General features: G+C 39.5%; 1 protein-coding gene across 1 annotated transcript in view; it reads left to right on the forward strand.

The window, feature by feature from the left end:
- THEMIS (thymocyte selection associated) overlaps nucleotides 1–25360 on the forward strand; it is a 70605-nt gene that overhangs the window by 8436 nt on the left and 36809 nt on the right. The window contains exons 2-4 of the mRNA XM_050315978.1: nucleotides 6389–6547; nucleotides 13753–14211; nucleotides 16905–17950. Coding sequence (XP_050171935.1) covers nucleotides 6389–6547; nucleotides 13753–14211; nucleotides 16905–17950 — 1664 coding nt within the window. The remainder of the gene's footprint in view (nucleotides 1–6388; nucleotides 6548–13752; nucleotides 14212–16904; nucleotides 17951–25360) is intronic.

Consider the following 25360-nt stretch of genomic DNA (forward strand, 5'->3'; position numbering starts at 1 on the left):
AGGGAGTTACATCCGAGTGGTGTATTGTTGCTGTTTAGTCATGGGCTTGATTTTGAGCCACACTTCCTATCAGCATCATTGAAGCATTCACCGAGTGGAGCTCTAAGCTGCTGGGAAGAAAAAGGGACATATTACTGAGATATTTTACTGGTTTACATGGTATTATAAAATATTTCTCTCAGTGGTGCTGTCACGTGTCCTGACATGAAGAATCACATTCTTCATCTCAGGCATTCACTGTATTTATATTTTATATTGTTGGTTTTAATACAAAAATACTCTTCTTGTTCCTCTAATGAGAAATAAATAAAATAAAGAGCTCATGTTAGGGAGTATGGTGGTGTGGCTGCTTAACATTTTAGGAAAGATGGAGGAAAAAGGTATTGAACCAGTCGTGGTGGTTACTTTGATGTGATCACAGTGGTTGCTAACATGGATTGTCAACTAGAGATGAGTTTATGAAAGGGTATAAACGTGGTTTTTATTGAACAAAGCAACATTCCATAAAAGGTGATTTCAAAGGCAACAAGCTGTTTAATTACAGCCTTCAGGGGCATTGTTTGATCACTGTAAATAAACTGCTTTATTCTGGGTTCTGCTAAAACATTGGGAGTTTTTTTGGATTGTGATGCACACATCTTTCTCAAATCAAAAGATTCTGTTCTTTAGGTTGCTTGATTTACATTTTCAAAGTGTTACATTTTCTTTGTGACTTGAGTGGGAAAAATGAAGTTATTGTTGTGCAACAACAAATAAATGTACTAAAAGGTCCATTTTAATTTTAATTTTATTTTTCAAGATATTGTGTGAGGGTGTCCACATCACACAGCTGAAGTAAAATCTTGCAGGGTCACATTGTAACACAGTAGGAATTTTCATAATGTTTTAAGATTAATTATGATGGCTTTCACAGGAAAAAGAACTTTTATTATCACTTTTGAAAGCTGTGCAGTTTCCCTCTCTCCCTTTTATCAGCACAAATATTTGCTGGAAATGCCTAGGTAACATTTTTCTTGTCTGAATATAATCTTCATTGTATTATTCCAAGCAAACTGCCAAGCCAGGGCTAAAATCAGGGCCAAAGCAATCCAGTTGCAGACAAATATGTAATTACAGTCAATACTGCATGTGCAATTTCACCCCCAAAATTGAGTCTGTTCTTGTATGGCTGGCAGATTTTAATTTTTGATTATTTACTTTTAATCCTGGTATCAATAAAAATGAGACTTCTGCTATCATACTTTCAGTCTGTTAGCTGTCATCCTCCCAACCTCTCACCCCCATAATCTTTCAACCTCCTGGCCTACTTCAAATTAATCTGGTAAAGGAGGAGGTAATTAAACTCCTACAAGCTGTCCATGAAAATGGTCATCTAGGTAGATATTTATCGACATACATATATACACATCTTTATATCTGTCTATCCACTCATATGTATGTTTTCCTACTGAAAAGATGTTGAAGGTTGGTCTCTGACTTCCTCAATTGGATGGAAAATGGGGTGGCAATCCTCCATTATTCACTGGTTACATGAGCTGTTTATCCAGCTTCTCTTCTGCAATGAAAGGTACCGTCCTATGGTGACGAGTTCTGGGATTCTTGGGCTCTTTTCGTTTCTACTCTACTAAAGCTTTCCTATCTTCTAGAAGACTTAGATCATCTTTCTTAGATGCTTAATACTCTTTCTCTCCTTGATGATCCCAAAAAATAAATCTTCTCTTTCTTCCTCTTTTTTTAATTCAAGAAGAGGTTCACTTTCACTGGAATTTTACAAAGCATTTTCTTTGCCAGGGTATTATGTACACATGTTTATTTCTTTGATAGAACTGCAGGCTTTCTTGATTTTAATTTTCTTGGGGTTTTTAGTTTGTTTTCTTGTTTGTTTGTTTGTTTGTTTAAATTTAAAGCCATTACTTTTTATCTTTAAGTTTTAATTTTCATCTCAATTTTTCCTAGAATGGATGCTCTTAGATGAATGATCCGTTTGTTTTCCACAGGAATGCTATGTTTCATTCTGATGAAATACCCTGAGATCTAAGGTGCTATGGTAGCCCTGCTCATCTATTCTGTGCACAATCTTTTGTGGTTTGCAGTGTGGCATTTATAATCCATTTTTTTTTCTGAATGCATTATCTTGGCCCTTGATGTTTCAAGCAGAGCCTGCAGCTCCATGTAATGCTTTTTGTAGGCTCCAGCTTGTACTACATCTACTTGTCTGCCTTAGGTACTTTCTCTCTTTTATGAGTGCAGATTTTCTTTCCTTGTGTATTTTACCCTTTGCTTGTAGTGTTTTAGATTGTCTGCCATCTCTACAGTGCTAGGCCACCACTTACCCTGTTTTTCTCCTGGTTTGCAAATTTTGATTGCTTTGTCAAAGGCTAATTTTTGTGTCATCGAATCATTCTTTTTGAGTGTTTGGTGGAACGAGTCTCTTGACAGAATCATAGAATCCTAGAATGGTTTGGGTTGGAAGGGGACCCTTGAAGATCATCTAGTTCAAACTCCCTGCCATGGGAGGAGTTTAACTAAATGACGTGGCTCATAGCCCCATCCAACCTGGCCTTGAACATCTCCAGGGTTAGGGCATCCACTACTTCCCTGGGCAGCCTGTTCCAGTGCCTCACCACCCTCACAGTAATATCTAATAAATCTTCCTAATATTTAATCTAAACCTACTCTCTTTCAGTTTGAACCCATTGCCTTCACAGAGAGCTTCTTATGGGTATTGCCCAACATTGATCCATGTTTTCACTTTCTTTCAAGATCTGTTTATACTTTTTATTTTTCAGGACTTCTCAAACTCTGTCATAAAATTTGTGGCTCAGCTACTATGTCTGAGGAAAAGTAAACCTAATAAAAGTAGTAAGTCCCTCAGAACTAGCCATAGTCAGAAACAGAACCCTCCTCTGACTCCCCTCTTTATTTTTTGGTGGCACAACTCTGTTGCAGTTACAGACTGAAGTAGGGGTTAAATATTCCTCAGTCACACCATTTTTTTGAGAGCTTTAGCCCCTTAACTGCTCCATTTAGTGGATGAGGGAAAGACTGTGGATTTTGTCTACCCAGACTTCAGTAAAACCTTTGACACTGTCTCCCACAACATTATCTTGGAGAAGCTGGCAGCCCATGGCTTGGACAGGTGCACTCTTCACTGGTTAAAAAACTAAACATTGGAACAGGCTGCCCAGGGAAGTGGTGGAGTCACCATCCCTGGAGGTATTAAAAAAGTGAGTCGACATGATGCTTCGTAACTTGTATTAGTGGGCATGATGGTACTCAGTTGAAGGTTAGACTCGATGATGTTAGGCGTCTCTTCCAACCTTGATGATTGTATGACTCTTTGCCTCAGGGACAGTTTGAGCAGCTCTACTCCAGGTACCATGTTATTAGCAAACCAGCCACAGCCGGTGAGGACACCAAACCTGTGTGGTTCGGTGCTTGTTCTGCTATGGAGGAGCACTGCTGGTGTGTGAGCGAACATCGAGGGATGACACTTGCGAAGGCTGTCTAGCAGAGATGAGAACAAATGTGCCCGAAGTCCCTAATTAGTCTGTGTAGTTGCTATCATGTGTTAAAAGGCTTCTAGGAGCCTGGTTTCAAGTGAGGTAATCTGGAGAAGCTGGGTCTAAGTCTGTGCTGAAGAAAAAAAATCTCTAGAAGCTGTGAGCCCCCATTTTGAGTAGGTTTTCACAAATATTTGTTCAGAAGTGAGAATATTGGAATTCTTTGCTCATCTTTCCATGTTTCTGAAATGCAGAGCTCATCACGCTGGGTCCTCTGGGATTCCCTGTATCTAATAATATCTCATTTGCTTGTAATCTCTACTGTGGCTGATGTGAGGAGTGAGGTGGTTCAGCACAAAAGGAATATTACCCTCTTCACAGCTGCTCAATCTTTCTCTCCCTCTCACTCTTATATGAAATAAGTAATGCACATACACTTTTCTGACTGTCATAAAATATCCTATAGAGCTCAGCTAAAGCAATGAGACCTATAATAATTCCTCATGTGTTTATTACAGCAGCAGCCAGCCTAGTGATGGGAGCTGTAGCAATATCCAGTGGAGACAGCTGAGTTAGTCTGTGTTGAATTGTTCAGGGACTGGAGGGAATGCAAACAACTATGCACTATTTTTATAAGAATACTAGATTGTTCTTTTTCAGTTAAAAGACAACAGCTTTCTTGTTCTTCTGCTGAGTAGCAGAATTGTTGAAAGCATGCATACAACATGTTTCTTCACCTGGCTCTGGTTGATGATTCTGTGGCATTATAATCCAGAATATCTCTGTGTTAATCATCATCGTGGTGTGCAACAGAAAGGCAGTAGCCTGCTGGGTGAGTTTAGAGCCTAAGTACAGCAGACCCCTTGAGCCTATGTAGGTTTCTTAGCAAGAGAAACCAGGGGATATTGCCTCATCCAGCCTGTCAAAAGCATCTGACAGATGGTTTTCTACTGTGGTTTTGTTTTGTTTTGTTTTGTTTTGTTTTGTTTTGTTTTGTTTTGTTTTGTTTGGGATGGGATGGGGTTTTTGTTGTGTTGGTTTGTTTGTTTGTTTGTTTGTGTGTTTTTTGGTTTTTTTTTTAAATTGAGGTTCCTTCTCCAAAGGGTTAAAAACCTACATCTTCTTCAGAGGAACATCTGGGGCACTTCTGGTGTCCCTCTCAATTGTGAGAGCATTGCACAAGTAAGTGATAGGTTCGCCTGGACATGTGTTCACAACAGAGCACACTTAACCAGTTGTTCTCATTACTCTTGCTCATTCTCCTGTACTCACACTACCATGTTGTTTTGTGGTGCTCTACAGAGGCTTTGGGTTTAGGCTGAAATGAGAGTACCTTGTGCTCAGGCTGGGCCCCCAGTGACTTGCAGTGAAATCAAGGTGATAGCCAAGTGCTTGTCTCTTGCAAGTGCTTCAGCAGAGTCAACAAATACATCCCAGACTCAGTAAGACATGCTTATTAGCCCAGGCTGTGTTTGAGTGTTGGAACTGTTCTTGAGTGAATGTAGGAAGATCAGTCAGCTAATAATTGGATTTTTGATGTGACAGCTGGCAAAAGAAAAAAAAATTACCTTTTTTTTCTTTTTCTCCCCTATCCCCACCAACTATAAGGAAAGCAGTGAAGAGTGTTACTTTCTGTGGGAAGTGAGTTCTGCAGGCAATGGCAATATTTCAGTACAGGCCAACAATTATTGATTGCAACTACGTAGCCAAAGGTCAGGTTTTAAATATCTCTCACTGCCTGAGACCATTCTGGTTGCCTAGGTTGAAAAAAAAAATAAAAGATGACTTTGAACAAGATGCAAGAAGGAGTTTAAAGTGATTGTGAGAAGGAAAATCCTTCTTCTCAGAGGCAATAAAGAGAAGGGCAAAATTAACATTGCAAACCCCTTGGGTAAGGGAGAAATGGAAATGAGAGAAAAAGTATTTTAAGTAGCAGAACAATGTTAGTAGGAGAGCAAATGAATACACTCACCAATACATTGGGAGTGGAAATGACAACAAGCTTTCTCACCACAAGGGAAATGTAGTTAATTGATCCCATGCCTCAAAGCTTCTGCTAATCTCCTGCAGAGACCAAGAAGAATTTTCCTTCTGCACAACTTGGCTTTTGGTTATTCTTCTCCCCCTGCACCTGCTTCTGAAACAGCAAAGGTTTGACCACAGCTCAAATGGAGAAGGGAAGGCTGTTTTTTGCAGGACAAGATGCAGTTCCAGGTTTTGCTGAGGAAGAGCTGAAATGCTTGGCTGGATTATCTTGTTCCTCCTCTCAAAGTTCTGAACATCACAGACAAAAAAGGAATTTTTTTACTGCCAGGTCAGAATCAGTAGAGTTGTTTCAGCATGGGACAGGGATTGCCATGGTTAATTTGCCAATTTTTCAATTTCTTGATTTTTCTTCAAATCTTCTGTTACTCCAGAAAGCTCAAATGATGGTTGCACATTGATGTCTCCTGTCCTTTCCCTGAGCACTTTCTAGGGTCTGTTGGTTATCTGTAGTCTGTTGTTTCCTATGCCCTGTGCTGTCCAGAGGCACCTTGCCTGCCCGAGCTCCATTGCCTGCTGATTTCAGGAGACAACTCCTGATGATTCAGCCAGTCCTACGCTCTACCTCATTACATTTTGGTCTCATGATTCAGAAATGTAGGTTCTTCAGACCTTGTTCTCTTTACATGCATCTAAGAACAGTGTACTTATAGAGCTGATATAGAGGTCACTGAAGTCACAAGATGGATTTCTCATGACCCTAAGGAAGAAAATTAAAGTTATGTCAATTATCAGAGGTATTATTTTATATGGTTTAAGTATTGTTTTTGCTTTCTCAAGACTCTTGACAAAGTGAGAAAAAGCTGAATAAAGCTTTTCTTTCTTTTTGTATTTCTTTTCAGGCTCCATCTATGAGATGTTTGGAAATGAATGCTGCCTGTCAACAGGAGAAGTCATTAAAGTTATTGGCTTCAAAATTAATAAGCTCATAGCAACTATCTGTGAGAATAATGAAGTCAACCAGTTTTCAGCCAAAGTGGAATTACCACTAAATTTCCCTGGTATAGTATTTCATGCACACATGTTTTGAGGAATTACAGTCCTGAGTAATCACCTTTGTTCATTTTATTGATTTGCTGTCTTGATTGATATTTGAGGTTGCAACTGCTGAGTTGGATACTGTCAAGGACATAGTTTTATCAGAAGATACAACACACAATCAACTAATTTTTAAATTTCAACTCTTACAGTTCGTTTTCAAATGTGAATAGAAATGATTAATATTATAATATTTAGTAGTAACACTTTCTATACTTGGGGTCACTCAGTCTAAGAATTACAACAAAAGTTTTCTTTTCATTTACTTCTACCAAAGTGGCTGTTCCATGCCTGGAAACATGATTAGAGGGAAATAGATGTGTTTTTCTGCTTAAGAAATACTCTAACTGTTCTACAGATAAATCCAAATGTAGTCATATTTTGGAGGGTGGACTTGAAATTTGGCATGTGGTACTGACTTGTTATTTGAAATATATTTTCCTCTGTCCATGTTGCCTTGTTAGGGAGAGCTGGCCAAGTACTGGACCCAGGGTACCTAGTTCATCACATGTTATATTTATTAATTGAATGATTTATTAATAATTTATTAATAATTTATTAATTGAATTCTGCTCTCATCATTAGGGCCCAGCAGTGTTAAATAGGGAAGTGAATGGAGTGCAGAGGGAGAAGTGATGGACTGTGAGTATCCCATGTGTGGAAAATAGAGGAGGCATACTAGGTTGGGAAAATGATAGAAAAAGATTGGACCTCAAAACAGAACAGAAGGATCAAGACTTGCCGTGCAAAGATCAGGGACTAGAGACAGAGGTGCAGGTGATTTCAGCCACAGAGGAGTATCTTACCCACACACAAATATATAAGTAGGGCATTTCCTATGCTGTGAGTCTTGCAGGCAGCAGAGGTAATAGGAGCTGATTGAAGAGAGGAGATGAGCAGGCTGGAAAACAGCATAAGGCCAGTGGGATATGGGAGGGAGTCTGTGTAGGTCTGGGAGAGAAGTTATGGGACACCTACAGGTAGGAAACACTGGGACAGAGCACACACAGGACACCACAGACTTCAAGAGTCTGAGATCATGTCCAGGACTGACTTTTGCTTTCAGTCTAGCTAATGAACTGAATGAGAGTACAGTTTTGTAGGAAATAAAAAAAAAAGTAAACATTTAATTAGCACTGTATTGTACTGCAAGCACATGGGAGGATAAATTGATGCTGCATGAGGAACATGATATGAGTGTTTTCTAGTGTTTGAGTGCTTGACTTAATAACCTCATTGATGCTCTAATGTCTTGCTGAGCATGTGAGTGTGTGCATGCAAGCATATATAGGGTTTAGATTATGACAGTGTCCAAACTGGTATGTGCTTTTTCTGCAGAGGGAGACAAGACATGCTTCTTGAAGCAAATAAAATGTAAAAGTGCATGAGAATGCAATGTTTTATCTGGTTTCCATATAAAAATATCTTCTACCATGCCTTTATTTCAGATTTCTCTCTGAAATAGTTGCATATGTATCGTATTTGCCCCTCAAGTAGACACCCAGTTTACTTTCGTGTATTTCTTTCTCAGTGAATCAGAAGCATTTGTATGACCACTTACCAAAAGACTTTTTCTGGAATACCATTTTCAAGCACTAGTAGGGCCCAAATGTAGGATCAAAGATATTTTAATTCTCTGTGGCTATCCAGAGATACTGAAATATGACTCTCCTGTGAACTCCCAAGATACTTGGTATTTTTCTTGAAATCCAGGCTTCCTTACTATTATTAAAATTTCTTCTATCTCTAAAATATATATACCTATAGGAAGTCATATTCTAAATCCTGATTGGCAGATGGGGTTGAATCCTAAAATATCCAACACAACAGAGGGATAAAAATAATCCTACATTTGTTAATGCTGAAACTGCTGATCTTTAGAACAGAATGCCTTGTGATTTCATATGCTTGAACCTGGTGAATAAGGATTTGTTTGCATTCAAGTGATCAGTTTTACAACTTCGCGTTTGGATGTTGTTGCCCTATTGAGCACATTTTCAAATTTGATCTAATCACTACAATTTACATGCATAGTTATGAACTCTCACAACCAGTGTTCTAGAAAACTGTGTTATTTCACCTGAAAAATAAATTCTGGGTTCGTTTTACTGAAATTTTTCATCATTATACTCCACATGACGGGTATTGCTGAATAGCAGCACTGAAGAGGAGCATAATGACACTTCTTATTAGCCCAACAGGGAGCACCTCTTTCCTGTTTTTCTCTGTATATGTACTCTTATGCATTCAAGAGTTATTTGGTAAGATGTAAATTTGTCATTTCTCTAATTTAGTTCTTAGCTGAAGAATTATTCTGCTCTGCAGAGTCAAGGTTTCCCAGTCTCTGCTTCTTCTTGACCTTTTTCCTTTTCACTTTATTACATGCACATGCTAAGTTCTAAATGAGACATTGCACATGAAACATGGCTTTTCCCTATCTCCTGAACAAAGAACACAACTGAATTGCAGATGATCTTTTTCACACTGCCATTGACTTAATTCAATAAAAATATCCACAGGTCTTTAGGAGACTAACACTGTATCTACATTATACGTACAATGCTCTCTTGCCAGTGTTGATGCAAAGAAATCTTTTGCTTTGATATTATTTTCCTATTCCTCTGTCACGAGTTTTCATTTGTATGCGATGGGCTCATGTATCCTTTCACCATGTTCATGCTGGCATAAGTAAGCAATGCTCCTATTTAGGTTACTCTGAGGATAGCATCTCTGTGAGTGAAGAACTGGGCTCATTGGCTTTAAATGAGCCTTACTCTTTGTCTTTCAGAACGTATTTACAGCCTGCAGAATTCCTTTTTTTCTGCTCTGGCAAATCAGATCCTTGATAAAGGCCTAATCTGCCCTTTGCATTAGAGAAACCGCTGCAATGGCAAGTTCACTATCTGTGTTACATTGGTTTTTCCTCATTCTAATTTTTTCTTTTTCATGCCTCAAAGGGCCGGACTATTCTTTCTGTGCTTATTCACTGGGTAAAAAAAAAAAAAAAGAAGTCTGCTGTTACTCTAGACACTTCAATGGCTACATCTAACCACATTTTGAACTACAATTTTCACTGCTAGCAAATTAGCAGACAGGTAATTTGCAGAACATCTGAACTGTGTGCCAGCACAAATGATTGCATTTCTTTCTGTTGTATTCCTTCTTCTGCAAAAATATTTCTGGACTGACCTTGTTCTTACGAGGTCCCTGGCTGTTGCTGATGCTCTTTCCTGTGTGGTCTGACACATAAGGGAGCACGACCGTCCCCTTTGGGTGCCCAGCCTCTGTGAGTCACAAGACAGAAGACTCATCCGTGACCGTGCAGCACATCTGTGGAAGAACAGGGATTAGGAACTAGGAGATTCATCTGAACAAGAGATGATGTAGAGCTGGCCTTTGGAATAGGATGGGGAGAGGAGAATGCTGGAGCAGAGGATTACCTTGGGGAACAGAAACTGCTAGTCTGGGACAGGTGATCTTTCTGCTCTTCTTGCAGACTACCTGCTACTCTACTAGGAAAGCCTAACTACTGATTTTCTCCAGCTTTCTGTGGGGAAAAGAGAGTAAAAAGGATACTCCTTTCCTTCAGGACTCTAATTAAGACTGAAAATGGGAAGTCAATAAGGCTGCAGTGTGATACATTTTAACACTCTCAAACCAGTAAAAGAGAGCTGCATACACTGTTCTGTAAAAAGGTGGTAAAAATATTCTTCTATCAAAACATAGCACATTTAGTCTTGCGATCCTCAGGCTATGTTTTCTCTCCCATACAAGTGAAAATAATTTTCTCAAATTCTCAAACTCTCTGTCAATCTGTATATCAATTAGTAAAACTTTTCTTGAAAATGATGGGCCAATTAGGTTTGGGTCTTATTAATTATAATGTTGTGGCTAGGCTGACACTTGGCCTAGTGAAATTTCACTAGGTACAGAGGCTTCTTGGAAAAAAAGAGTTATATATTCCTGTAGTTATTCTATGTGTGTAACCAAAACCATTGGGCATCAGTGCACTTTGTAGACCAGATTATGTTTAGAAAGTAGATCTGTAGAAGCAGTAATGCCAGATCTTGATAAACCAGATGGACTTTTTTCCAGGTTTGCTATTTCCATCTGTTTTACCCCCTAATAGTCCACCAAGATCTCTTAGGAAAGTCTAAGTGAATTTGATTTATTAATTTTATGATTTATGAAAAAGTACAAAAATATTTTTGTTTGACCTCAAAATGTCTAAACTTTACTGTCTCAAACTTACCATATGTCTCCTCCTCCTGGAGATTTCTGTGTTATCTTAGGTTTGGAAAACATTTGGTTCTGCAGTTTGATTCATAATGATTTTAATAAGGTTCTGAATGGTTCCAGATAATACTGTTTGGGGGTTTTGTGGTTTTTTTTGTTTTTTACAGAAATATATAGTAGCAAAGAAAGCATTTATAAGAGGATACCATGGTAGATTATGGCAGTTAGATAGGAACCACAGTCACTTTCACCCAACATACTAGAATAACTTTATATATATTTACCTGATTTCTAGAGAGACAGAAACATATGGAACTTTGCATACTCATAGTGACTCATAGGTGGCTATTAGGTGTCTCCACTTCAGGAGTTTCATCAGTGCAGAAGCTAAGTATGCAAGGCCACGTGGCTCTTTACTTGCCTAAACAAACATTCTGTTACCAAAATTAAGAACACCAGTAGAACAGAAGGTAAAGATTTCTCTGCTCCCAGCCTTGACAAAGTCAGTCTACCTGGGCCCAAGGGGATAATCAGTTGTCTAGTTTTGTATGAAATCTGATAATTGTACTTCCATGTGAAACCTGCTTTCTAACCCCGGATGCTCATTGGTTTGCTGCTGAAATAACTGGCTTACAAATAACTTGGTAGTCCCAGCAAAATTAGTAGAGCCTGAGACTACTGTCAAACTCACAGAGGACAAGAATGTTTCTCGTACCTGTACATGGCCAAATATTTTCAACTGGAAGTGTTTTTTTAGCACAGTTTATGGAGGCATTTTAATGCAATTTTGGAGGTTTTATAGGGGAAAATATGCGTGCTCCTGTATCACAGATGGGTAAGCATAGTTACTGCCTTTGGGACACATCATAACTACTTTGAATATATATTTTTAATGGAGAATATTCCTATCTGCTTTCTCACAGCACTTCAAGGAAATGATACCTATCCTGTGCTTGCAAAGCAAGAAACTGGAACACTGTTTGGGGGATACTGTCTTTTCCACAGTTTCAGATTGTCATTGGTGCCTCCCACGCTGTGATACTTTCTAAACGCTGATGAACCTGTTTGTGTTCATCTGCACTGACAGCATTAGTAGTGATTAGGACTGGGGTGGATAACTTCCTTGCTAATAATTGTGTATGAGAAATATTACAAATAGCAGTGGGAAGGAAAAGTGTGTTGAAGTCCTACTTTGTACTTGTGGAGCTACATTCATGGATGTGGCTTCCTTGCAGCCCAGGAAAAGCCTGGAGGTTTTCCTGCACTGTGGCAGTAAGGACATATATGTAGAGGTTTTATGTACACAGGGGTACTAATTTCACAGAGGAAAAGCTGGCTTCCATACAGACAACTGTGAAGGTACAGAACTGCAGAAAGCAGTGTCATAGGCACAACTAGTGACTAATTCTTCAGAAGATCAAATAGGCTATTACTCTTCAGGCTGCTAACAGGTCTGCTGTGGTAAAGGAAAATGTGTGGGAGGAAATAAGGAAATAGCTTATTTTTATCAGAAGCAATTTTTCAAACAATCCCACAATCAGGGAAGGTGTAAAGAAGGGAGTGAGTGTCTTCCCAAGATCCTGCAGCAACAGTGTGTTTTGGTAGCATCCCACCTTGCTGAGATTTAAGTATTTGCTGGGACATCTTGCACTTTTCTCACGTTCTGGTTCCCACAAGAAGGGAGTCGTGGCTAGTGTGCACCCAGTTCCCACACTAAGTTGGCTGCAGGCAGTTGGACTTAAACCTTGCAGACATGGCTTAAACTAACAACTCATGAGATCTGGAGCTGCCGTGAAAGAGTCTCTGGTGGTACCAACCAGTACTCCTTGACTCCCCATCCCATCCTTCCTCTGTGTGGTCCAGAGGAGCAAAAGTGTGGAGCAGCGCGTCCATAGGACTTCTGCTGGTTGGCTTTGGGAGATAAAGGGAGAAAAGGCACGGTATCTCCCAGGGATCTTGGCTTCTTTGTCAGTGTACCTGCAGCTATTGGTTAAGTTGTGGTTAGCAAATTTGGCCTAACAATAACCTCTATGCTCAGTTATATTAACTCAGAAGCAAGTTTTTGTCAATGCCTGTCTCAGGAAGCTGCACTGTAATTCCATGAGGCAGCATTCACAATGCTACCACACCTTGTGAAGAAGACAGCTGAATCACACAGTTCAACTAAGCCCTGCATTTTAGTCTTCTAAACCCTCCAGTTCATCTGGCTTCATGAAAACACTCACACAGATATAGAAATGTACACATTTTTCTTGCAATGCAAACTCCTAATGAGACAGCTCCAAGGGGCATGATTAACATGAAATAATAATGTCCCTAGGGGATAGGGAAGCTCAGATACAGCTTCTGCCTTGCAGAACTTCAACATTTTAATTGCCTTGTGATGGCTGGAGTGCTACAACACACAGCCTTTGAATTAATCCAGCTGGTGGACTGAGCTATCAGATATGCTAAAATCTATTTGTTCTTTCTTATCTGTAGGTGCTTCTTTTTTATTTGTGTTGTATCTTTAAGCATACTTTGCCTATGAATCCCCACTCTGTGTGTGGAAGGTTATGTAGTGCTGATGTTTAGGTAGAAACCTATCCTGCATTCGCTGATCACTTTAACGTTGCCCTTAAAGGTTGGCTTTCTGAGAAGACAGATAAGAATTTAAGGTAATTTTTCTTTATTCTGTGTCGGAGAAAAACATAAAAATGTTGGATGTCATAAATTAGATGCAGAGTAGAAAAGGTTAAAAATTCCAGCTGCCTATACCTTGTACCATGCAGTTGATATTATCTTTGTAGAGCCAGATTTCTAGCAACTAAAGTGTCTTCAATAAATTGTTTGATGTGCTTTGCTCCCCATTTTTATTACACTCACAGTCTAAAATTTGGTGTGACTTGCTTTGTATATTTCCCTTTTTATAATGCAAGTTTTTTGCTCTTAGGTCTTTATAAGGTTGTGGCAGATAAAACTCCATATGTCAGCATTGAAGAAATTACTAGAAAAGTCTCTATCGGGCCAACAAGATTTGGCCATCCATGTTTCTACAGCCCGGAGGATATAAAACTGGCAAACTTCACTATCAAACATGGTGAGCAGATCACCTTCACCTCTGTGGAAGAGCGCAATGGAACAATGTCTGTGAACTGTGTCATGGTTAGAAATAACCAGACCCATTCCTTTACTTTGCCCCTTTCACAAGAAGGAAAATTCTACGAGTGTGAAGATGACCAGATATACACCCTAAAAGAAATTGCAGAATGGAAAATCCCTAAGTGCAGGAACCGAATTGTCAAACTTTTCAATAGTTTACATTTGTGGGATTCCTCTAATCCACTTCCTGAGAATTTTGATGGCTGCTTGATCCTCATGCCTGTCTATGAAGTGCAGGCAGTAATGAAATGTAAGTAGGAATCAAAATCAATGTTCTGTTAAACTTGGTGTAGCACAGTACCCATAAATACACAACATTTGCTTAAAATAGCCAGGAAAGATTCAGTTTATCAAAAGTTCCTGATCCATGTTTGCCACTGATGACAGTTTCAAGATGAAGAAAGATAAAAATAATACTGACTTTATTATTCCTTTATCATCTGTTAATTCAGATTGCTACCTTGAATTTCCTTCTGTTACCATTTTACTGATAATTACAATTAAATCCTTACTGCAAATAAAATATATTACACAGTGAAAAGGTGAAGCTTGGGAACTCCGTTCAGTTTTCTGATTCTCTTTCTTTACATCTCAGACTTTGGCCACAGAGAAGCCAAATAATTATTTATTATGGCTATGGTTAAGGGGGTAGAAAAAGAATATAGACATACATGTTACAATACACTTAATTACCATTTATTTTTCAGAATGAGGATGCCACAGAAAGAAAAATCATATTATTTTACTTTATTGCAGAAACAAATATCAATAGGATATAAACAGAAGAAACTCATGGACAATTTCTGAAACCTCTAGGTTTGAGGAAACAGAAAGATTACAAAACCAATATCTTTAAAAGCTGTAATTTATGAGTTTTTATTTTAAAAACCAAAAATATCCATGGCACATTAAGAGTGTTCTAGTTGTTCCGCCAAAACATTAAAACAGCTATGTATTAATTGTAGGATAGTAGCTTAGCTTCTGGAAAGGTTTTACTGCCTGTTATATTTACTAGAAGCAAACCAATGAGCTATGTAGAAATTAAATCCTAACAGAAATATTTCATTCGTGAGGATATTAAGCAGGAAATCTTTTCATAATTGAGCTTTCTCTGTTGAATGAGGTAAGCAAATGGATAAAAGAAAAATAAAAGTGGGCAGAGACTGTTAACACAATATACTATGGTTGTGTTATATGCGTATTGTACAAGATGTGCTGCTATGTGCTTTAATGTGTGAGTTTGGAAAATATATCTTCACAAGATAAAGTACTCCATTTGCTATAACTCCAGTTAGATTCAGGAATCTAGCTTATCTCCTGAAGCTGGATTCACCTAGTTATGTTTCTATACCCACTTAGATATTTGTGCAGAATCAATAGGTATTTAATGTCCCTAAAAATTTTCAGGAGATGCAGAAGTGTTTGGTATTCACTTGTCTTCCAATAAGTTATTCCAGCGAGAGTTGTATTTGTTGTTTTTATTTTATATTTCGTAGTGTTCTCAACCTTTAAGAAGCATGAAATGTGTCCTAAATAACTGTTTAATACAAACTTGGAAAGTAGGCCTCATCGTACATGATTAACTACTTTCTTGTGGACCATGAAAAATGAATTTTCACCATTTTTAGAAGAACTCTAAATAGACACAAGATAAAGTATGAGAAATACTATCCACTATTCAATAAAAAAGATTCCTGATAAGAGGGATAACTGATTACATTTTCACAGGCTGTCAGCAGGAATCCTCTATACTTTTCATTCTTAATAATGAACAAGTTATGTGTGTGGAACTTCCCCAAATGCTCCCAGAAAACTTTCATTTTCACTAGCCATTTCTCCTTCGTTATCTTTCCCTTGTAGTGCTTAGGATGTTTGTCACCTGAAGGTGTCAATGTGACAAAAGCAGAGTTGGAACAAACAGATCCTGAATCCTTGTCACAGAACTCTGTCATATGAAATACACTTGATACTGACAGTATAAGTATAAAATACTGGTATGTCCTGCTACGAGGAAATGTGAACCCAGGGTATACTATCCCTGTGTGTGGGTCTATGCAGAATAAATATTATTGAAGGAAGTAATTAAATATTATTTGCTTGTTAACTTTTACTGCCCTGGTCAGGGATCTGTGGTGTCACTGATTTGGAACCAAATTCTTAAACAAGCCTTAATTTCACAGTCAGCTTTGTGCTTGGAAGTCTTGCATTCAAAATTTTGCAAGTTCAGTTGTGATAAAAGTGTTCCCTGACCGATGGTTAAATTCAATGGCTCAGTTCTGGTAGTGAATAAAACCAGGTGATGCAGGAAAGGATTCCCACAGAGAAGCATTATAGTAAAATGTCCTAATTTGTAAACAATAACCTTAGACTTTGTTACAGAAAGGTTTTGCCCTTTTTTTTTTTAAGATATATTATTTCCTAGTAATTACAAATGTTTTTATTATAAATATCAAAACACCTTATTTCTCCCAGAGTGGCCATAGCAACAACATGTGTTAAAGGATTCAAATGTATTTATTTATTAAAAGTGTTTTCCCACTCATTTCTTTATAGAAACCGTAAGTTACTATGAAATGAAAGAATAGAAATAGCACCCAAGAAAGATATCTTTGATAAGATACGATAAGCAGGTGATTAAATTTGGAGGTGCTGTGGGGAAAATAGTGAACTAGATATTTTTCCCGTTCCTTTTTCTTAAGCTTTTCATTCACTCATATACCTTACTCTCTCTCTTCCTTTGTGTGGTCTTATGCATATCTGATAACCATATATCTCAAATTAAAACAGTTAGACTTGCTGACCTTATTTGTGATGCATGTTTACACATGGAGGGGCACACCTCAGGGAAGGTACTTTTAGGGTCTGGCCGACAGGACTTGTATTTTATTCCAATGTCAGTTTGAAAACAAAACCCAATGTATTTCTTTTTCTTTTCCTTTGCAGTTCGAAAGGACATAGTTCATATCCTCTCAGATCTAGATGTTGAGGTCAAGGATATAACAGACTGTTATGATATCAGCTCTTTCCTTCAGCCACTGTCTTTGGAAGATGTATTTGAGAGAACAAGCATGGAATTTCCCATGGTGGCTGAGATAATGGAAGGGCCTTCAGAAAGCCAAAACCCTTATAACTTATTGTCTACAGGGAAAGAGATTATCATCTACAAAAAGTACCAGGCAGCAAGAGTCCTAGCTTCTGAGATCAGAAGTGATTCTCCCAAAAGACATTTTTTAATCCCTATGAGCTACAAAGGAAAGTTCAAGAGAAGACCTCGGGAGCTTCCAACTGCCTATGACTTAGAGATAGCAAGAAGTGAAAAGGAACAGCTTCATGTTGTAGCAACTAAAGCCTTTACTTCCCCTCACAAAGAGTTTTTTTCTGTTTCAGTTGGAGATCAATTTCTAGTTCAGCAGTGCCAGACTAGTGAAATTCTTTATGAGGGAAGAAAGAAACTTGTAGATGTTTTAGCTTGTGAGCAAATACTAAGTGATACATATAAAAAAGTGCTCCTCCCCATGTACATGGAAGGCAGCTTTGTGGAAGTGATTCATGACAAGAAACGGTACCACCTTTCTGAGATTTGCAAAGAATTCCGTTTGCCTTTTAATGTCAAAGTGTCTGTGAGGGACCTTTCCATTGAGGAAGATGTCTTGGCTGCAGTGCCTGGTCTGCAGTTCGAAGAGGAAATCACAGACTCTTATTTGCTGATCAGTAGTGCCACCAATCCAGTGGAGAGCTGGGAGATTCCTGTATATCGCTTAAACGTGTTGGTGCATTTGCTCAGCAAAGATGTCCAGGGAGTTGTACCACCTGTGACTAAGACAACAGTGGAAGAGATCAGCGAAGAGCAATACTATATGGTGCGAAGATATGAAAACCAAACCCTTCATCCACCACCTAGGCCTCCCAAAAAGCCAACAACACTCGCACCCAAACCTGCTTTTGCAGTACCTAAGCAAGGTGTGTCTGATGTACTACAGGCTCCAACGGTAAGGTATCACAGCTTGTCTTTGAATGCCTTATAATCAGGGGTCATGTTCTGGGGGTTTAAAGTCTTCATTTCTCCGTTGCATCCTTACGGTGTGCACACAGATGTCTCTTAGTTCCCGGTAATAGGCAAATTAGCCATTATAGACAAGAATGGCTAAAATCTCCAGTGTGTGTTAATTGATCCATGAAAAACAACAGAACCATGCTGACTCACAGCAGAAGTCTTGGCTGTGTAATTTTGCATGGATAATCCTTTACTGCACCATTGTAGAATTGAAGGGAGAGACTTGAAGTGCCTGTATTTAAATCTTTATTAAGGGGAAGCATATGTTTTCGTGATGTAAAGATAATTTTGCTCAGCTGGAAATGGCAGAATTAAGTTCACATAAAGACAGGTCGTATAGAAAGTTTTGAATTCATTGTTTGCACTTACCCAAGTAGCAAATAGGTTTGGGGAAGTGGGGGGGAGGGCAGAAGAAAGGTAGTCATTTTAGAATAGCACTTGATATTAAGAAAGAAGTGTCCCTTCTAGGACAATTTTCTTCATGTTTAACCCAAGGCAATGCATTCTGTTTTGGATTTGTCACCTAATCAGGGTTGACAACACATCAGTCTTTTGGCTGTCACTCAGCAGTGCATCCACAGTATCAAGGCCTTCTCTATTTCCCATGCTTCCCCCAGAAAGTTGGCTGGGGTTGGGACAAAAGGTTATGAGGGGACACAGATGGGACAGCTGACCCCAACTGACCAAAGGGATATTCCATGACATATAATGCTACGCTCAGAAATAAAAACTGAGGGGGTGATTGGTCTAGGAAGGTAGCCTAACTCAGAGACTGACCAGACATGAGTCTGCTTGTGGGAGGTGGTGACTGCCTTTGCATCACAGTTTTTGTGGGTTATTTTTCCTCTTTCCTTCGTTTATTATAGTCTTTACCTCAACCCATGAGTTTTCTTGCCTTTGCTCTTACTATTCTCTCTCCTGATGAGATCATCATCCTGATGTCAGGGTGGAATGAGCAAGCACATGGATGGGTGCTTAGCTGCTGGCTGGGGTTAACCCACAACAATTTTCTTGCATATATTGAAAGAATCAAAGGACGCTTGATGGGCTTTAATGAGAGAGACTGTCTAGGAGGTATTTAACTTAGGTTGCAGTTGACCTGATGTGCAAATAAAAATTCCCTACAGAGGAAGAGGAAAATTCCCTACAGGGGAAGAGGGAAAAACTTTCAGGTCTCTGGGTTGTGTTTGTGCTATGCTTATAAATGCGATGTAACTCATGTAATTATATTGTGAGGAGTTTGTAGAAATTGTGGTTGTTTTTTTTTTCTTGATTTCAAACTAAAGTCCAGTTGCAGCCCCTCTGAAAGGGCAGCATTTGTGAGTACCTCTCTTTGCCTGCTAGAGGTTTTCCTCCCCTCATGCTAATTCCAAGACTACATGCAAGTCCAAAGCTCCACACAGATCCTGGAAAATAGTTACAACTCACCACAGAAAAAGTGAATGAATAAGGGCATCCCCTCAGATAAGGGTAATACACAAAAAGATGTATCATTTTCTCCCATCTTTACTACAAAAACTTGTTATCTATTAATTTGTTCAATAAACACTGTAGTAGCTTAAGTAAGACATCCTGTTAGGCGAGGCAGGATACACGAGAAACTTGTCCCCAAGCTAATAGGGAAGCAATCAGCCTGGTACTGTTCTAGGGTACAGAACTGGGGAAAAATTCCCTGAAGTTATGTTTCTGGTAGACTTGTAATCTTGTCAGGAAACTTAGATCTCCTGCAGTTAGTGATGGCTATGTGTGCAGAAAAGGAGGTGGATGCTTCTTCCAGATCAGGTTCATGCAGAAGATGATATTTTCCTGAAGTGAGGTGAGAGCAAAAAAGAGCAGGAGAGAGATGAGCTGAGGTTCCTTTCCACATTCATGCATTCATGAGTGAGAGCAGCCTTAGACTGCAGCTGTCCAGACGAAGGAGATAATTTAAACACTACTTCAGAAGACCTTTTTTTTTGTCCCATATTTGTTATAAATAAATAATAAACTGCAGTCAGAATGCTTAGATTATGCAGATTTGTAAATCTTCCCTGGGAAAGTGAAATAAGTAGAGATCCCTTATTCATTAGATTAAGCATCCTGAGCTGTAACATATTGGGCTTAAAGTCACACAGAATGTATTATCTTTTCTATCCCAAGCACCATGAGTCCTCTGAGAGGACGTGAATGGTAGCAGCTAGGCTTTGCCTTGGCCCCTCTGCAGCGTTAGGGGAGACTGCACTTTCTTTTACATGCATCAGGAATGTCTGAAGTTGGAAATTGTGCCAAACTGATAAACAGCCCTCTTTGCATATTTGTGACTATGCATAGGCTTATTTACATAAATAACAGATGAGCGTCCTAATGAGCTGAACTTAAGCCTGACAAGGTGGTAGCCTGGAATAAGCTTTAGTGCTGCATGAGTTGCTGTGCTCCTCCTGCAGGCAGCTCCCTGCCTGGTGCTTGGGGAGCTCTGGCTGCTTGCTGGAGGGTGGTAAACGGCTTCTTTGCCCACCGGTTGGGAAGCTCTGCTTGTCTTGGAGCTCCAGGATTAAATACTGCTGCTGCTGCACGAGTCCACAGAGGACTAAAATCTGTCTGGTTTATGCCAGTACCTGAGGATAATCTGCAAGAGTGGGTCACCTTTAGCTACAGCTTGTGCTCTGATTGCCTCTTAGCTCACAGCAAGGCTGTGAGGGCAGAGAGGCTCCAGCTGTCTCTTCCTGCTGTTCCCTGACCTTGGTGGGGGAACGCTAGGGCCAGGAGCAGGACTGTATGCTTCACTGTGGACTTTTGGTCATGTTAGTCACTGAATTGTATGAGATAGCAGCCAGCATAGAGTGGAACCTCACGTAAGTGTAAGAACTGCCTCCACTTGTGTGCAAGGTGCAGTGCTGCAGAGAAATGGATGTTTGCACAGTTCACCAAAGTCCAGAGACAGCACATGAATTCTCAAACATAATACAGTTGCATTAAGCAAGCACTCTGCCGAGTCTCTTCACAGGGCTAATTAAGTTGGCTCAGGTCCTGCTGATACAGCTTTCCCTTCCAGAGCCTGGGGATCTCTCCTCTCCCCTCCACAGCACAGCATAGACTTTCTCTCTCATATGAACATTGTCTGAGTAAGAAACATACAGATCACATATGTTTGCAGTTTTGGATTACTTTCTAATTGAATAAACAAACCACAAGCAAATCTATGTAAACTAAACAAATGAAACAGAATAGTTTGTACTGAATGATTAAATTAATCTGATATCTCATATGGCAGATACCTATTTAATGTGAATAGAAGATAGCAGATATCTATCCAATAACCAGTATCACCTCTACCTACAAGCACCCCCAACTGAGGACAAGAATGACAAACCAATTTGTACCCTTTGTCTTGTAAAATGCAGGATACATCAGTAATTCAGCAGAAATACATATTTTCCTTGCTGGAATAAAGTTCATAGGGGGATCTAACTGACATGTTGAATTAAATGGTATAAGTCATTCAGTTTCTGATTTGTGAGCTTATCTAGAAAGTGAGAATGGTCAAATAAAACTCTAGAAGTTAATGTTACTGATTTGAGAATGGAGCATCTCACTTTCTTGCCAAGTTGGTTCTGGAGAGAAGTTCCTTGGAGAAGAAGCAGTCAGGACCTCACTTTCTTGAAATGAAAATTCATTTAAAGGGAACAAGACAGATGTGTTTATTCTGTCTCTATAGTTACAACCACCACTATGAATGTAACAAAACCAAGTTTTCACTTAGTAACTCCATTGAAAATTGGTATTTTAAATTTCCTTTTTACCTACTGCCTGTTTCCTCCCATTCAAGCAGCAAAAGCTTTCTAGCTTTCTCTTTGCCTGTTAATTGAAGCTGTAAATATCCTACAGATTTAAGAAGGTGCTAATATATGTCCCTCAATGGTTTTGTATTAAATTGAAACAAAGAAGAGCCCACGCCAAATATTGCTAAATGCAATCTTAATCAGTGCATGGAATGTCACAGCTTAGTCCTAATACCCTGTTACTTCTAATACAGTTACTCCTAATACCCTGAGTGCACTAAGTGCACTACTTAAGGGACAAAAAATGCAGTATTTCACTCCTGATGAAGAGAAGTTAGCTCCATCCAATGTTATTTTCAATGGTCTGTTTAGTCATGTATCTAACCTGAGCAACAATAGAATCAGTAAAATACTTAGCAGCTGGATTGTTGCTAAATACCTTTATGAATGTGGTACTGGGAAAGTCAGTTTCGGGCAGTAATCTGTTCATCTCTGGCAAGAAAGCTGAGAGAATTCTAGCCAGGGAAACTGGAATTTAATAAAATAGGAGTATCAGGGCATGATACTTAATTGTCATTTTGTGCTAGGGTCCATTATCCTTCCAGAAGTCATTACAGTGTTATGATATCAGGAACTTTCTTGCTCTCTTGCTTTTTATTTCAAAATTAAAATGAAAGAAAAATTATCACTTCCATCTGTCTTTGCAGTTCTACAAACTGAACTATCAAAATCTGCCATTAACATATTTATCGCATCTGTCTTCACAGCAAAATGAAGACTTATCTGGAATTAAGTTGATAAGACATAAGCTGCATTTCTCAGCAAATGAGTTTTCCTGCAGTGTCTTCTTTCCTTCCTCATAACTATTTCTTTTCTGCTTCCAGAGCATTTCTGACATTTTTGGCACCTTTATGGAGTAGATTTAACGCAAATATTTCTGCTGTGCAACAAGAAACTAACCTCCCTAAACAAATATATGTTAGAAAATGCACACTGGACAGCTAGGAAGGAATAGGTAAGAACAGGCATTAGGAATTAACAATCTTTTGGCTCTGGAAATGAAGAGAAATGTGGTTCATTAGCAGATGCAGAAATGTGCATATGCAAACACAAGAAGGAGGGTACAGGTGTAGCATCGTGGCAGCTGAGGCGGCAGCTGTGCTTTCTCTTCCTCTCTTTTTCTCTGTCCCCATTTAAGAGGAGGTTTCCCTCTCCCTGGAGTCTGACCTTCCACCCTCTCTCTCCCTCTCCTTCCACACATTCTATTTATTGCTTCTCCTTGTCACTTTTTAGTAGCTTTGTAAGTCCCTAATAAGTAGCATGTGAAGTTTGGGAGAACAGCCCTACAGACTGAGGACCATGCTGTCATTGTGACCAAGTTCCTAAAGCCCCTCAAAATCCCATCCCCACCACAGCTTTACCTGGTGAATCAGGCCCCAGATCCCTCAAAGTCCTTGTGCTGCAGCTTCTCACTTCTCTGAGCACCATGTCAACACTGTGCCATGGGTTCCTTTTCCTCCTAACACCTATCCTGTGCCACGTATGCCTGATTTCCCCCAGACCCATGTGCCTTGGGCCCCCCCGTACTACATTTTTCATGTGCCTTTCACTCTCCCTAACTTATATGACATTGGTTCTCCAGTCCACTCTGTTGTTTTCAACAGGTTTGCCTTTTCCTCTTCCTTGTTTCGTCCCAACACATCTCCACTGCCTTCTCTTCTCTCATGCAGTGAGCTGAATCCAAGGTCACAGACATAAAGGAGAAGGAGTTGCAGGGGCATCTCAAGCTATGCATGGGCTTCTGTTGCTTTCCCCAGCAGCACATACTCCAAATCTCAGCAGAGCATCAGTCTCCAGGTAGGTTATTAGAAGCAAAACTGGAGCAGGATGTAGGTGCTGACAAGTGTCAAGCAACTTAATTGTCCTGTTGGCTGGACAGTCCAAGCTGAAGGACTTTGCATTGGTGCTCTGTTGCAGAGATCTCTATAGCTATGTTCAGACCTGGAGGCCCATGACAATTTTCTGGAAAACCTATATGCATCCTGATACCATGCTGGGCTGAAGCCTACATGTATGCCATCCCACTTTATGTGCTGTTTGTTTCTGCAGAAGAAACCAAGCAGCCAAAATGTCTGTAGAAGCACTCCAATCTGGGTGGTGAGGGACCAGGACTGCTGGGTACCCTATGGGCTCTGTATGAACCAACAGGAAGGAGTTAGAAGAGCATTAAACTCTAAAGCTGTAGTTAATAAATGATTGGAGTTTTCCTGATATTCTTAGTATGGACACCTGGCATTAATACCTCTTTCTCTTTTAAACAATACTAAAGTCTTAACATTTCCACAGAGAATCATCACATCTTCGAGCACTTAAAGTGGCATGATGTGTCTCAAAAACAAAATACAGTTGGGAAGATAGCAATGTGCCTGCCAGAAGGACAGGCAGTACATAATTGCCTGGATAAACAGCAAGGCAATCTGAGGTGCAGGTCTCATTGCAGAAAGGCATTACTGCTACAGGAAATGCTGATACAGTACATGAAATTAAGGAAGGTACAGATGAACATTCGGATATGCTGATTGATGAAAGTGCCAACTAGTTAAAAGCAAATTGCTTAATTTAGAGCTAAAAATGAATTACTTTGAGAACAAAGAGAAAAGAAATATAAAAATAAAGAGGATGCCCAGAAGAAATAAAAAATTGAACCACATGAAAATATGGAACCCTTGATAAGAAGGAAAATCCTGCACAGAGTGTGTGAGCCAAAAGCCAAAAGCCATTGATGTCAGTAAGATGAGAATTGGTTAGCACAATTTTTTCGTGTCTCACAGAAAGTACATAACATAATAAAGCACATAGAATAACAAAATCATACAATTATGTATAATTATGAAGCAGGACAAAAAATTTTAAAAATAAATCCAAAATTCAAGGAAGCACTGCAGCAGAATAGCTCTTCAAAATAGAAATTGGGGAGGGAGGAACAGGAATTTTTTTTCCAACTGGAGTTCCAAGAAGCCTGACTTCCCACAAGACTGTTCTGCAGGTTGCATCCTACTGTTTGCCCCTCTCACAGCAAGAAGATTGGAAAACTAAAGTTCATGGGTAGCTAACTCTGCTTCTTATGGCCTGTATTTTGGTCTGTTTGGAAGTCACCAAAGATCTTTCCAATTTATAGTGGCCAGAGATAAACCACACCACAGTGAATTTCCAGCAGGAAGCACAGTCCCCATACTCCTCAAATGCCTGTGTGCAGCAGTGGCAGTGACCTGCCAGGCAGCTCCCAAGGATCCCACAGAGCCAGCTGCTGGAGCTCTGGGCAGCTACCACGCTCTCTGACTCCATCTCTGCTTAAACACATTCAGGGACTTTTCTGGGTTTCAAAGGCCAGCTGGCATGAGTTCACTGATGTCTCTGATGGTAACCCTTTGGTCTCCTTATTTTTGGGAGTGGCCCTTGGTGGTGCTCTAACCCCCAGATCGTGCCTGGGAATTGTTTGGGAAAGTGCTAGTTGGCACAGGTTGAAATGAAATCCAGGGATGTTTACAGGCATAATCAACTAGTTTTGTTGCGTAATCAACTAGTGT

Source organism: Myiozetetes cayanensis, unplaced genomic scaffold, assembly GCF_022539395.1.
Source record: "Myiozetetes cayanensis isolate MyiCay16 unplaced genomic scaffold, myiCay2020 scf2-11, whole genome shotgun sequence".
Lineage (NCBI taxonomy): Eukaryota > Metazoa > Chordata > Aves > Passeriformes > Tyrannidae > Myiozetetes > Myiozetetes cayanensis.